Here is a 14,874-nt window from a genome sequence, read left to right as displayed (position 1 = left end):
AACTTTCTAAGTACCCTAGATCCTCCTTGAACACATGCTTATCCTCCTGCCTCAACCTTCCGGACAGCTGGGCTCACAAGGCATGTGCCACCATGCCCTACTGGTGATGCTTTTTAAAGATGCTTTCAAAGTAAGCTATAAGCTCTTGGTCCAAGGACTGCCTTTCTTAATTCTTGGACACAGTGATGCTGGAGGTAGTCTGGGTCTCAGGTGTATCTGTCCCAGTGATCCTCAGCATCCTGGGCAGCACTCTAGCCACTGCTTCAGTGTGGAAAGGAGCTACAGCATGCTGACTGCTAGTCTGGGTTTCCGAATAGACTTTGCAAAGGGCCTGGCAGGCCTGGGCCAGATCCTTGTGTGCTGCTCCTCAAATGTGACTCCCTTAGGTAGGATGAAGTCCCTGAAGGGGAGGAGGAGGGAGGCCCAGAGGAGACATGGTAGACAGCGCATAGCAACAAGGACTGATCATGACTTGAACACGTGGGGATTGCTCACTCTGGAGCCATTAGGCCAGTTAAGCTAAAATATCCAAGTCATGCCAGACTAGGCTGTAGAGGTGAACAGTAATAGATCCTGCCCTCTTGGGCAGGGAGCCCAGCTCTTCCCAGTGACCATTCCGTGGTTGTGGGGATGGGTTTCTATGAAGCAGCAAACTCCCATCTTGTGCAATTTGTAATTGGGGATGTCCAGGCTGGGCAGCAAGGTGCAGCTTGCTTGCTTGCTTTTTTGTTTTGTTCTGTTTGTTTGTTTGTTTTTCAAGACAAGATTTCTCTATGTAACAGTCCTGGCTGTCCTGGTACTCTCTAGACCAGGCTGGCCTTGAACTCAGAGAGATCCGCCTGCCTCTGCCTCCCAAGTGCTGGGATTAAAGGTGTGCGCCACCACTGCCCAACTAGGTGCAGCTTTCATAAAGCCTAATCAGTGGAGCTTCCTGAACGCCAGTGAGCAGAAGGCTGGTACTGCTGGCTCAGAGGACTGAGTAGATAGACCCACCCTCCGAGAGCAGGGGCCGCCCTGGGGGAGCGTGCTGGAGCCATCTCGGAGGGAAAGGAGGAGTTGCTGTGTGGGAAAGAGGCTTGTGAGTTACAGAGGGCTGCACAAGTGGAGACTGTAATTCTTATCATTGTTTGTATCCAATTCATCAATCACCAGGAGAGAAGGAATGCGGTGCCTTTTATCTGCTGCTGTGAATCAAGGAGAATAGGATATGTTTTTCCAAAAGGTTTTTAGGGTAAATGAGACAGTTTCTACTTTTCAAAACAATCTATCTAGGGTGCTTGGCCGGATCCAAGCCTCTTTAGTAGCAGTGAGATGTTTCTGCATCTTAGCAGGAGATAGCTCAATGGCCCAGGGCATGCACCTCAGAAGGGGACAGCCACTAGAAGTGACTGGAAGAAGCTGTCCTCTACTTGTGGCTGTCAAGAAAGAATAGGTTTGCCTGGTTAGAGTGAAAGATAAATACTTACCTGTTTCTTTTACATTTTTGTTTGTTTGGTTTGGGTTTGGTTTGTTTTTTGAAGGGTGCGGGGGAGATTCAAGACAGGGTTTCCTTGTGTAGCCTGGCTGTCCTGGAACTTACTCTGTAGACCAGGCTGGCCTCAAACTCACAGGGAGCTGCCTGCCTCTGCCTCCCAAGTGGTGGGATTAAAGGCATGCAGCACCATCTGGCTTAGTTTTTAATTTCAATTTTGAACAGATAATTCATTCATTTCAAAGGTCAGAATGTAGGAAAGATATATAGTGACTATATATATATAGTCTGTGGCCAGTGGGAGCCATGCTCCATTTTTCTGCATGTAGGCTGGGACTTTGAATTGATCCAAGGCTGTGGCTACCGGACACTGACAGTGGGTAGCCCATGTGCTGTCATTTCCCATCTGGACAAGCACATCTAAAGGGCATTTTCCTAGAAGCACCGTGCATGCCTGAGAGATCTGTGAGTGCATTTTCCATAGTAGTTGCCAGAATGAGGGACACTTCTTATAATAGGGTCTGATTTAGTGGCTGAGCACAGCAACAGAGTGGGTTGGTGAGGACAAGAACCAGCCAGGTAGAGAAGGGGGTCTCACTCCCAGCTGTAATGAAGCTCTTATTGACAAGACTCTGGCAGGCTAGGTACAAGTGCAGCTAGGCTGAGTGCAGGGACATATGTGAGAGAAGACAGCTCATGATAGAATCCATTCAGGATGCCGCCCCCGCCCCCCAACATATGTGCCTCTTCTCAGCCTGAGTACCCACAAAGAGATGAGGGGGTGGCGGCCAAGGTCCCCAGCAGGGATGTGAGCCTTGAAGAAATGGGCCTGGCAAGGTAGCAGGGGCCAGGAACCATAAAGAATCTTGCTGGAACTAGACCGACAGGGGGCATCATTAAGGGAAGATGGATACTGAATAGTGAGCAAAGAAAAACTCCAAGCAAGGCTGTGGGTAAGGTGGGATGGCGAGGCGGGACTGCTCCTAGAGACTCTCCTAGGGGGAAAGCCAGAGCCAGGACAGCTGCTCCGCAGAGCCACAGGAGCCCCTGAAGGCAGAGGCAGGGAATATGGCCCAAGGCCACCTCTGCCCCTCCAGACCTCTGACCCTGGAAGACTTGTATCTTGGCTTTAGCATGGGGCTCCTGAGGTTGCCATGACTGTTGATCCTTCTTAGTGCCTGTATTAAGGAATATGGTGAATATTTAGTAGTGGGTCAAACCTTCTCCCTAGTCTGTATACATCATTATATATGAGGTGGGCACAGCACTTCACCCCAGAGTCAGTTCTTAGCGTGCACTACTAATGCCTCCTCTCCTATGTGGGGACAGGTAATGGATGACTACAGCGTGATTGGACGCTCCCTGTTCAAAAAGGAGACCAACATCCAGCTCTTTGTGGGGCTTAAGGTGCAGCTGTCGACAGGGGAGCAGGGCATCATCGACAGTGCCTTCGGCCAGAGTGGCAAGTTCAAGATCCACATCCCTGGTGAGTGCAGTTGCATCTGTGCAGAGTATGGGGGAGATGGCAGGCCCAAGCACTGTCGGGACAGCATTGCTAGCCTTAGCTTCTGGCTAGGAAGCCAGTGAGTCCTGAGAGGGTCTGGACAGGGACAAGGTCAGGGTTGAATTTTATCCCACTGTTTACTATTTTGGACACACCTCAGCTTCCTGGTGAAGTAGGTATTGATCTTACAGAGAGCTCAACGGAGGAGGGAAGGGAAAGCCTGCCAGGACTGGCACAGCACCATGGTGCCCAGTAGGTTCGAGCAAACTGTAGAGACCATCAGGCTCGGGGCTGTGTGCATGGCTGCGTCGGGGTGTCACCTGCTTCTGGAGGTGGGGCCTCTGTGTCTCCTTCCTGTAGTCCTCCCTTAGGTCGTGTGTGTATTTGTACAGTCTGCATTTTATTGAAGCCGACTGTGTGTCAGGCCAATGCTTGATACTAGAGGTATGGAGCTTGGTGAGGGAGAGGACAGACAGTGAGCTAATAAATACCCATGGACAGTGCAAGACAAGTGCACAGGCCTGAGCTGGGATATGCAAGGTGTGTGAAGGCCTGAGCTGGAACTTAGCTGGGTGTGGGAGGGATGGCCATCAGAGGTGGGGATGCACTGGTGTGGGAGTGATGCAAGTGTGAGGTGGGCATGTGCTAAGTGTTTGAGGGCTGCAGGTCTGAGGGTCCTGAGTGTGAGAGATCTGGGGATGTGGGCGAGTCATATGCTGGCTGTGTGAGGGCTACATGTCTGAGGTGATGTACTAAGTACGCATGGGCTGGAGGTCATTGGCCGGGGTTTACTGGGAGGTTGAACAGGTAGTGCACAGGTTACAAGCAGGGTTCACGCATAATTCCTCATGGCACAGGAGGCCCTGAGGGGTCTGTTTGTAGTGAGTAATGCATTATGATCCTCAGTCTTTCACCCCCACATACTTTGTACTGTGACAATTTTCAACTGAACAAAGTTGAAATGTTTACAGGGACCCATCTCTGATAGCACAGACTCATAGTTCTCTGTGGCTCCAGGACTCTGGGTTGGAAAAGGAGGACAGACGTGAAGGGAGGTTTAGATGAGGTGAGCAAGGTCATCATCTTGGTTTGTAATTTCTTGGCTAAATCAGCCCTGATTCAAGCCAGGAAGGAGGGCTCATTGGCCACACCTCAGGTAAGACTAGGGGACCCAGAGAGCCACAGATAACATTGCCCTCTCACAAAGGAAGGCAGCAGTCACCAGAGGCCCTGTCTCTCTGTGCCTCTCTGGGGTTAGGCAGCAGGTAGGCCCACAGCAGAGACAAGGACCACTGTCTTGTATAGCCAGCTGCATGCCAGCTGGGCACACAGCTCACCTAAAACACAGTGCCTGCACTCAAAGAGTTCACAGCCAGTTCTCCATCCACTCCGCGGTGCTCTGAGTCCCACTGTCATCCACTCCGCAGTGCTGTGAGTCCCACTGTCGTCCACTCTGCAGTGCTCTGAGTCCCACTGTCATCCACTCCGCGGTGCTCTGAGTCCCACTGTCATCCACTCCGCAGTGCTCTGAGTCCCACTGTCGTCCACTCTGCAGTGCTCTGAGTCCCACTGTCATCCACTCCGCGGTGCTGTGAGTCCCACTGTCATCCACTCCGCGGTGCTCTGAGTCCCACTGTCATCCACTCCGCGGTGCTGTGAGTCCCACTGTCATCCACTCCGCGGTGCTGTGAGTCCCACTGTCGTCCACTCCACAGTGCTCTGAGTCCCACTGTCATCCACTCCACAGTGCTCTGAGTCCCACTGTCATCCACTCCGCAGTGCTCTGAGTCCCACTGTCATCCACTCCGCGGTGCTCTGAGTCCCACTGTCATCCACTCCGCAGTGCTCTGAGTCCCACTGTCATCCACTCCGCGGTGCTGTGAGTCCCACTGTCATCCACTCCGCGGTGCTCTGAGTCCCACTGTCATCCACTCCACAGTGCTCTGAGTCCCACTGTCATCCACTCCGCGGTGCTCTGAGTCCCACTGTCATCCACTCCGCAGTGCTCTGAGTCCCACTGTCATCCACTCCGCGGTGCTGTGAGTCCCACTGTCATCCACTCCGCGGTGCTCTGAGTCCCACTGTCATCCACTCCACAGTGCTCTGAGTCCCACTGTCATCCACTCTGCGGTACTCTGAGTCCCACTGTCGTCCACTCCGCAGTGCTGTGAGTCCCACTGTCATCCACTCCACAGTGCTGTGAGTCCCCACTGTGTTGTCCCTGTGTCAGGCTCTGGAACCTCCAAAGTGAACACAACAGGGATGCTTGTGTCCATGGAGCTTGCAGTGGATTGCAGACTTGTCATCAGGTGCCACAACAGTTCCACAAGATCACTGGTTAAACTGTTGCCAGCTCTGGAAGTCTAGAGCTGGGAATCCAAGATGAGAGCGTGGGCAAGGCTAGTCTCTCCTTGGTTTACAAATGTCCTTTCTCTTTGTGTCTTCATGTAGCCATCTCTCTGTATCTGTCTTAATCTTGTGTAGACATCAGTCATATTTTATTAGAACTAACATTAACAGTCTCATTGTAACTTGATCTCTTTAAAGGCTGTCTCCAACAGCAATCTCAAGCTGAGGGGCCTGGGGGTCTGTGAGTTTTGTGAGTGTGGGGCCACTTGGTCAGCCTGCAGCAGGTGTGAAGACAGACCATGTATAGGCATTCTTATATTTGCGTTGCCACTAGCCATGTTAATGCTGGGCAGGAAGGTGTATGGTGTTGTAACATCTCACAGCAAGGCCCCTGACTGAATCTGGGGTTTGGAAGGTTTCCTGAGAAGGTGGCATGGCTCCCACGACTGTGCCCAGAACACACACAGGCCAATGGGCATGCAGCAGACAGCGCATCCTGTCATGGCATCAGTGCCCATGATGTGTGGTGGTGGTGAAGAGCATGGTTAAGCAGGTAGAGTCAGAGCTTGTCATCCAGTCTCACCTATGTGCAAGAGCCAGGTTCATGGTCACTGGTGGATCACAGCTCATCAGTGGACCACAGGAATGTGTATAGAGGAGTATCTTTGATGCCTTTAGAAGTCAGGGCCAAGGCCTGAGCCGGCAGATGCGACAGAGCCTGACTAGAGATGCCTTGCCCTCCATGTGCTCCTGGAGGTAAACAAAGAGGGAACTGCTGTTCCCTCAAGACTTTCTGCACACATCTCCTTCTGTGTTCCAGCTATGGCCTGTGTCTTGGTGACACCTGAACCCAGTACACTGGTTTTAGCTCCTTCCCAGAAGCAGACTAGTATAGAAAACTTCAGGGCTGGCTTCTTAGGGAAGCCCTAGGGGAAGGGGTCATGGGAGAGGGCACATGACCCTCCCCTTCCAGAGGAGAATGGGAGGTGATGAGGAAGTTCCCCAGGCAACAGAAGAAAACCATCCAGGATAGAAGGAACAAAGAGTGCTAAGTCACAGAGACTGGACAGAGTGCAACATAATTTGAGAATGTTGAATAACAGCAGGGTAATAGTCATTGACCATTGTGTCCTGTGGGACATTGTTCTGAGTGCTTTCTGTCTTGTGGCCATTTACTTTGGTGTGTCCAAAATGCTAGTTTTTAAGCAATGGTACTTCTGTCCCCCAGCAAGGTCTTACAGGAAGTGAAATAGTGGTGGAGGCCCCAGGATACTCCCTGCTGCTCACTCTCTGTTCCAGCCCAGAGACTTGTCCTTGGATAGTGAAAAGAAGTCACTTGTACTTTGCATCTGGTCTTGCCAAAAGCTGGCTATCTTGACTTTGGGTCTGGGTCCTTCTGTCATGGGGATGCCCTGTACCCCCAGTACCTTCTCCCTGGGTGCCAGTGCCCTGCCATAGTCTGCACAGTACTGGGCCACAGCCTTCCACCTGATGTCTCAGGGCACATTCAAAACTAGGTTTCCCTATGCAGAGCTCTGTACTCGGCACATTAAGACAGACACTTGTCTCATTCACAGAGAGCATCAGTAGTTCAGTTATTGGCCAGTGGTGTTGCTAGCCAAAGACAACCTCTACCAGTCACATGCCAGGAGCACAGAAGAGGTCTGGATGGGGAAGGACGGAATGGTATGCTCTGTACCAACCATTGCTGGTGCTGGGCACCAGCTTCTGCCCAAGACGTGTTACAGAAATCAGTTTTCCATCTTGTAGCAGTCCTCTGTGGCGGGCTCTCAGAGAAGCTGTCACTCACTTCAGATCTGAGGATAAGGCAGTGTTCGCATCTTGGAGGCTTGGCAGATACTGGGCCCTCCCTGCTAAAGCAGAGTTCCCAGCATGGTGTCTACAGGACAGTGCCAAACAGTCAATGTACGACATGTTGGCAGTAGCTACTGCACCTATAAATGTCATCTTTGTCGTTTCTTGGGCTCCTTCCTGTTGGGGTGCCTGAGAAGGCCAAGAGGTAAAATGGTCACACCCTTAGCAGTCCCCAGGCTGAGGGAGCATTCTACCCACAACTCTCACAAAGTCTACAGGTGATAAGGTGAACTTGCAGGTCAAGTGCCTTACCAAGTTACAGGGCTGAAAAAGGGAGGGGCTTTGTCAGGCCCAGCATGTCTGGGTCCAGCAGAGCCCATCTGGATGCTGAGAACTGGGCCTGAAATGGGACATCAGGCTTAGTCTGGGAACCAGGTGGCTGGGGTGTGTGGGGACCCAGTGCTTGCCATGTAGGCTCCAGATTTGCCATATTCTCTCTCTCCCTCCCCAACCCCTCTCTCACTCTCTTTTTGGTTTTTAGAGATAGGGTTTCTCTGTATTGTCCTGGAACTCACTCTGTAGACCAGGCTGGCCTTGAACTCACAGAGATCCACCTGCCTCTGCCTCCCTGAGTGCTGGGATTAAAGGCATGTGTCACCACTGCCTGGCAATTCACCATATTCTTGCTGTCATCCTTTGGCTGAATTTGGATTGGCACCTGGCCTACTACTGGTGTACCTGGGAGCACCTGTGCCCTGAAGAGGACCCACTCTGAACTGAACTACCACTGCCCAACAATGAATCAGGTCTCCTGGCTCCAGTGGGTCTGGGACGAGGGCCTGTGCTGTGAGTTGCTGTTCATTTAGGGCTCAGAGGATAGACAGCTACATGGTGACTATGGCAAAGAGCTCTGCCTTCCATGGCACAACTGCCTGTAGCAGAGGCTGCTGCTCCAATCTCAGGCCCTCCATTCAGGATCCACCCACTCATGCCCCCTTCTCTCTGTGGAAGATCTGTGTAGGGAACCAGAAGGATCCAGTGTCCTGGTCTTAAACCAGATTTCACTGGACTCACAGATGTTAGCCTGAGAGCTGAGAAACATAAAGTTGCCCACAGTCTCCTCATCTCAGGGCCGTGAAGGCGGTTTTTTATGTTTCTTTCCTCCTGTGTGTGTGTGTGTGTGTGTGTGTGTGTGTGTGTGTGTGTGTGTGTGTGTGTGTTTGCACATCCAGAGGCCAGAAGTCAACCTCAATTATTATTCCTCAAGAGCTGTCTACCTTGGTTTTAGGGTTGGTTGTTTAGTTGGTTTTGTTTTTAAGACAGGGTTTCTCACCTGGAACTCACAAGGCCAGTGTGCTTCAAGCTGTTTCACCTTTCCAGTGCTGGGATTTTAAGCACATGCCACCACACTGGGTTTTTTTTACATATATTCTGGGGATTGAACTAAGGTTCTCATGCTTGTGCATGTGGCAGGTACTTTACCAGCTTGGCTATCTGGTGAGATAGCCCTCCTCCTGGCACTTTTCACAATACCACAGGTGTGATGAGGAGGGTACACTGTCAGGAGCAAGGGCAGAACACCCCCTGCTCCAACCTGCTTGAGAGTTATTCAGACCGCAATGGCCACAGGCTGTGCTATCCCAAAGTGAGTGCCACATCATCAGATTACACAGTCCCTTCATTTGTCAAAATGGCCTCTTCTGAATTCCAATGGCTGGTCCCCATGGGAGGTGCGAGATCACTCATTCTCAGCAGCCCTGCTGTGTTTGTCTGGCCCAGCAGAATTTGCCAGCGACCAACCTGGGCCTGGAGGCTGGCATTTGGGAAAGAGTTTCTGTGAGAGCTCAGGGTGAATTGACTGCTCCACATCCAGGGCCCTCACCAGTGAGCTAATTGCCTCTGTCCTAGGTAAGAAGCTTCTGGCTAGCCTCTTCCTATCTCAGCCGGGGACGTGACTTCTCACACAGAGTCAGGGCTTGACCTGTGTCTATCTCCAAATGGGAAAAAAGGAAACAAAACAGTTTTTATACCTGCAACCTTAAAGTACTAGCTCATCTGTCCCAGCTGTGAGCCTTAAAGTACTAGCTCATCTGTCTCAGTCTCCTTGCTTAGTGATATCACCTGTTTCCTTCAATTATCATCTCACCTTTCAGAAGAAGCTGGTCGGCGTGGTCCCAGCTCTAGCCCACACCCATACTGAGCACCTGAGCCCCTCACGACACAGTTTGGGTGCTGTGAAGTTTCATTGTAGCCCTCCCTGGTGGAGCGCAACAGTGGCCAGCCACCTAAACTGAGACTGGACCCGGAAACCCGGGGCTCCGTAAATGTTCAGTGTTCCCAGCACCTGGCTTATGGACATTAGCGGAGCATCTTCATAAGTTTACTGTAATATGAACAGTGTTTTCTTAGGATTGGTTCTCAGAAGTTAAACTCTTCTAATTTTCCACAAAGAGAACACCAAATATTTAGAAGTTTCCTGTAAGCTCCTGGCAGAGTAATCCCCAGAGACACTGGGTCGCCTCACCTCACACTCTGGTCAGCCAGGTAGATGGAGCTGGATTTCAGCTTTCCTGTCCCAGGTGCCCTCTCTACTCAGGGCTTATTTACATTTCTTAGGTGACTACTAAAGTCAGTCTTACCCACCCCCCCATCCCCTAAGCACACACACTAAAAGGCTGTGGCTCCCAGCCTGGACCAAGCAACTGCACAGTCCCCACTTCTGGACCTGCACCTGGGGCTGGTCTGCTTATTCTTTTTTTTTTTTTTTTTTTGGTTTTTTCGAGACAGGGTTTCTCTGTGTGGCTTTGCGCCTTTCCTGGAACTCACTTGGTAGTCCAGGCTGGCCTCGAACTCACAGAGATCCACCTCTGCCTCTGCCTCCCGAGTGCTGGGATTAAAGGCGTGCGCCACCACCGCCCGGCTGGTCTGCTTATTCTAACCATAGACCATGTAGTATAAGCACATCACCCTAGTACCCCATGCAGGTTTGGGGTGCTACTGCCAAATGGCCCTTGGTCCTCCTCAGCATCTGTACCTCTGATCCAAAGACAATATGTCCTGAACCCAGAGCCAGGGCCTGTGGTGGCAGTCCTATCAATCCACACATTCTTAAGCTGAAACCCTTCAGAAGCAGTTGTGGCTTGGGGCACTGGCAGGCAAGCTTTTCAGTCTCCAGAAGGTATCATCATGTCCTAGCCTAGGTAGCCTATGAGCCCCCAGGCACCCTGCCGGGCTGCTGCACATTGCATCCCTCGGGGCCCTGGCCAGAGCATGTTTCTGGGGTCCTCCTCTGAGGATACTTGGCAGAGGAGGTCAGTGTCATAGGATCATGGAGTGCTAATCGTAGAGGGGCATGGTAAATACCTATGGAGATCTGAAAGCTTCTGGGAGAACAGAAGACCAGGTGGGGGTGAGACCTAGGGCCAATTCATCCAAAGTGCTGGCTGTCCCCAGACATCCTTACAAGGGGCCCCAGCCAACTTGGGGAGAGACAGCTAGGTCACCCATGATACCCAAGATGAGGCAACTCTTCTGAACAGCCATTCATTCCACTGGGTTCTGCCCCACAGCTAGCTGCCAACTCCCACAAGGAGACAGGAAAATAGCTCTCTGGGAGAAGAGAGCTGAACAGGGGTGAGGGGTGAAAGTTGAGGTTTCAGAAACTCCTATAAAAATGAAAACAAACCATCCATCTTTCTCCCGGCATCTTACCCCGACAGTGCCCTTTCTGGATCTTGCCCTGACATCTATGGGGACAGCAACTCTGAAACCTGACCCAGCTCCCATTGGCTGCTGCCACCCCAGCCTAGGGCTGCCCTGGATGAGGACAACCTGGCATCCAGAGCAGGGAGCACTTTGGGGTGTCTTCTCCCCCTAAATGAATAGCCTCCTTCAGCTTTGGCCATTGAGGCATTTCAAAGCAATTGTAAAAATTATATGAACCCCATCGAAGAACTGTTACAACAATGTTTATTCCCAGCATTTGAAACAAGGACAATGATATTATAAATAATTGTAGATGATGAAGATAGGCAAGAAAAAATAACATAATTAAAAGAATTTTACAAGACGGCCCGTTCACAAAGATAGATGGAGTAACACAATACGATGAAAATATCTGCAATTAACATAAACCAGCACAGTGGACAGAAACCAGCTGCTGGTCAGCCTCCCCACAGGGTCCCATCATCCACATGGGCAGTACTGGGGCTTCTTGGGGTGTCTATCATGGCTCTGGGGCCCCAGGAAGAGGCAGTCTGAGGGTTCTTTCCCAACAGCAGTTGGAAGCCTAGAATCCAGGGCCTGTTCAGTAGAACCAAGGAAAACCCAGGATTCTGGAAGTCATAAGGCGTGCTACAGAGCTTCCCTCAGGATCCCCTCCCTAGCCCAGGATGACATTAACCCACTACTCTTTCCCCCAGGTTCCCCATCACAGCACCCTGCCAAGCCTTTCTGTGTTTAAATTTCCTACAACTTCTATGGACTGTCTCCCTTACATAGCCCTACTTCAGGATTGGCACGCGACAGGTGCTTGGTTACTCAAGGTTGGACAACACATTGGTAGCCTCAGGCCAGATTGTGTGGTATAAGGAGCAGAGTGAGGTGACTATGCTTATGTGGTTAGAATGTAAGCAGAGCATACAGCCTGGCTGGACACCAATGCTTTAGGTACCGGGTATGTACCTAAATGCTGGACCAGCATCCCTACCTCCTGTCTGGGCAGGGACAACCCAGGAGCACTTGGTCACTTAGGTCTCCTGTATGCTTGTCTCCTTTTCATCACTATTTGATTTCCTAAAATAATAATATAATAATAATTAAACTTGTTCTTAACTGAAAAACATATGCCAGACAGTACAGAGTTAGATGGTTCTGTTGCCAGCAAATCAGAAAGTTTGGATCTCTCCCACAGCCTCCTGTTTGCTTTTAAGAGAGGGAGCTAGATGTGGTGGCCCCTGCCTGTAATCCTAGCATTCAGGGGGCAGAGCCAGGAGTCCCAAACCAACCAGAGCTGCAAGGGGAGACCCTGGTTCGGGGGAGGCTGTTTTGGTTTGGTTTGGAGGTTTGTTTTGTTTTTTGTATTGTTTTGCTGTTTGTTGTTTTAAGAGGTATAGATAACGCTGAAGTTCAGGCCTCCACGGAGATGACTGTCACTCCCTCCAGCTGCCTGTGCCCCAGTGGGTTTTACAAAGCTTTCCCTGTTTGATGACTCTGTCGTTGCACAAGCTAAGCATCCCTTATCCAAATACTTAAGACCAAAAGTGCTAAATCAACCATTTTTCGGATTTTATGTTATTTAGAGACATCACTAGCTTAGCATCCCTAATCCAGAATTGAAATGCCCTAAAATGTGAGACTTTCTGAGCAGCACATAGGCACTCAAAGAATTTCTGAGTTTAGTACCTTCTGGGTTTTGTCTATATTGTTTTGAGTTTTATGGACATGGCTGCAGATTGCTTCTGCAGCCATTGCACCCGCCCCTGTCTAACCACAAATGTCTCACGATCTGAATAGCTCAGTTTGCACACCTGTCACCTGTCTGAGGTTATCAGGGCATTCCATTTTTCCACTCCACAGACAGACATGTGAGCAGCTCTGGGTAGGTGCTGACAGCAGAGCTGTCCCCAGTCCCACGGATGACAGAGGCCTGCACATCAGCCAGTTTGCATTCCTGCCATCCCCAGCACTGTGCTCTAGCCAGTTCTTGCCAGTTCCCCAGATGCAGAAGGTGGTTTTCAGAGCTGCTGTGCTCACCTTGTGTCTCGGAAGCTCAGGGCTGGCCTTCCCTGAGCAGAGCAGGCTGGGCTTTTCAGGTGGACTTGTGCCATGGGAGGAACAGGAAGCCTGGGCATTTGGTTAGAAATTGGGCTCCTGTGGGTGCCACCTGGTTTCCTGCTAGCTTTGACTTCCTGTCAGTGACTGAGAATCAAGCAACCTTGGCTTTGTGGGAGCCGACCCTTTGCTGAACCCTCGGGAAGGGCCACACAAGCGAAAGTACTTTGGCCGCGGTTCACGGGAAGGAGAAGTGATGGTTCCAGAGGTGAAGGATCGGATCGGGTGGCGTGAATTCTTCCAAGGCAGGGAGGCCGTGGAGCCGGTGGGGTTCCTCAGAGGAGCAGCTGTGCAAAGGCCCCCAGATGAGACCGAAGGTGTGTGGGGGCGGGGAGCAGAAAGCAGAAGCTATGGGGAAGAAGGAGAGGGGTGCAGTCGGGAAGCGTGGGGAGGCAGTGAGTGATGTCTTGGAAAGCAGGGGCAGGGGCAATGGGCCTGGAATCCAGGAGCTCAACACATTCGTCTATGTGAAACTGCTTTCTCAGTGACTTCAAGGAAAGCCCTGGGCTGTGGGTCTCTTTCAAACTAGAGTTCAATCAGCCACCTACTATTGGTCTGAACAATAAAGCCTGTGGTCTGTACCTGGCCGAAGCCCTCCAAGACTCAGAGAGTCATCGGTGACTGCGCTCAGACTCTTGGACCTCCTGGCACAGCTGGGCACTGAACAGGTCGGGGAGGGGCACAGGGCAGCGGGCCCCAGGCACTGGGCTTCTTCAGCCCTGTCTCCGTGCGTCCCACCTGTGTGTGCCGTCCTCTGACGAGAGGGAGGTGAGGGAGAGGCCAGCTTCCTGACGGGGCAGTTGTGAGACATTCATAAAACTTTTATTGGACTTGCCACCCTTCCAGATAAATATTTTTCAATTTTATGAGCTCGTTTTAGGGCCTAGGCTTAATCCTGGCTTTGTAGCTGCCTTAAAAAAATTAAATATTGTTTTGGCAAAAGGAGCCCCTCCCCCATGCCGCCAAAGGCAGCTCATAAATCCCAGTGTTCAACTCTTGCCCTTGCCCCTCCTCACCCAGCTCTCTTCCCTCCCACACCCTTGTCCTAGAACAAGATGGGATCCAGCGCATGGCCGCGAAAGGAAGTTCAGAGGCGTCTGCTTTGGAGGCTCCCAGTGGGGTTCACATAGGCACTGCTGCCCCATGGGTCCCAGGTCCTCAGTGAAGCTCTTCTTGCATTCCTCCTTCGGTCTGCTGTCTTGAGGACTGTCCTCCCAGGCCACCAAGCCCAGGAGTGCCCCAGCTCCCTGTCTGCCTATTCCCTTATGACTGTGTGCTGTCAGAAACTGTCTGCTCTATGTCCTTATCAGGCATGAATCTGGCCTTCTTGGAAATGTGACACACTCTTCCCCATGCATGGCTCCAGATCTGAGCCCCTGTCAGCACCCAGCAGGCACAGGTGGCAAGTGTGGAGTGGGTGGTGGGTGGTGGCTCTGGTGGGATAGAGTTGACATGGTTTAGACTTCATTTTATGTGACACTACTGTCAGGTTGACTCAAAGCTTCATCGCAACCCTGTCTGGTAAGTGCTCTAGCCATCCATTTCTCAGATGAGGAGACTGAGGCCGGGGGCCTAACGTCCCGTATGAAGCTGCACAGTGATTGGCTCCTGGGCCAGAGTCTGGGTCCCAGTGGTGAACAAGGAGCCTGTGTTCTAGCTGCCATAGGGATGCCTAACTCTGAGGGACAGCAGCCCTTTGAATTTCAGAGGTGATTTGGATGTTCAGACTTGAGAGAATGGAGTGGTCCAGAGTGCAGGGGTATAGAGAGATGGTGAACAGATTGGGGAGCACTTGGGCCACATCACAGCGCCTGTGGCAGTGCCGAGTCCTTAGGCATCACAGCAGTCTGTGATCCAGGCGTTGCTCTCATCCCAGCCCTGTCCTAACTCTTGCACACACAGT

At 51.5% G+C, this 14,874-nt stretch overlaps 1 protein-coding gene across 3 annotated transcripts in view; it reads left to right on the top strand.

Annotated features, from left to right (window-relative positions):
- Eefsec (eukaryotic elongation factor, selenocysteine-tRNA specific) overlaps nt 1-14,874 on the top strand; it is a 208,051-nt gene that overhangs the window by 177,847 nt on the left and 15,330 nt on the right. For 2 of the 3 annotated variants that reach the window (XM_052719860.1, XM_052719862.1), the window contains one exon: nt 2,801-2,957. The exons of the other annotated variant lie outside the window; for it this stretch is intronic. In XM_052719860.1, coding sequence (XP_052575820.1) covers nt 2,801-2,957 — 157 coding nt within the window. The remainder of the gene's footprint in view (nt 1-2,800; nt 2,958-14,874) is intronic. 3 annotated transcript variants of the gene reach the window in all.

The sequence above is a fragment of the Peromyscus californicus genome, unplaced genomic scaffold (assembly GCF_007827085.1).
Source record: "Peromyscus californicus insignis strain IS unplaced genomic scaffold, ASM782708v3 Scaffold_6__1_contigs__length_162567912, whole genome shotgun sequence".
NCBI lineage: Eukaryota > Metazoa > Chordata > Mammalia > Rodentia > Cricetidae > Peromyscus > Peromyscus californicus.
Note: the sequence above shows the minus strand (reverse complement) of the source record. Positions and strands in the feature narration are given on the sequence as shown.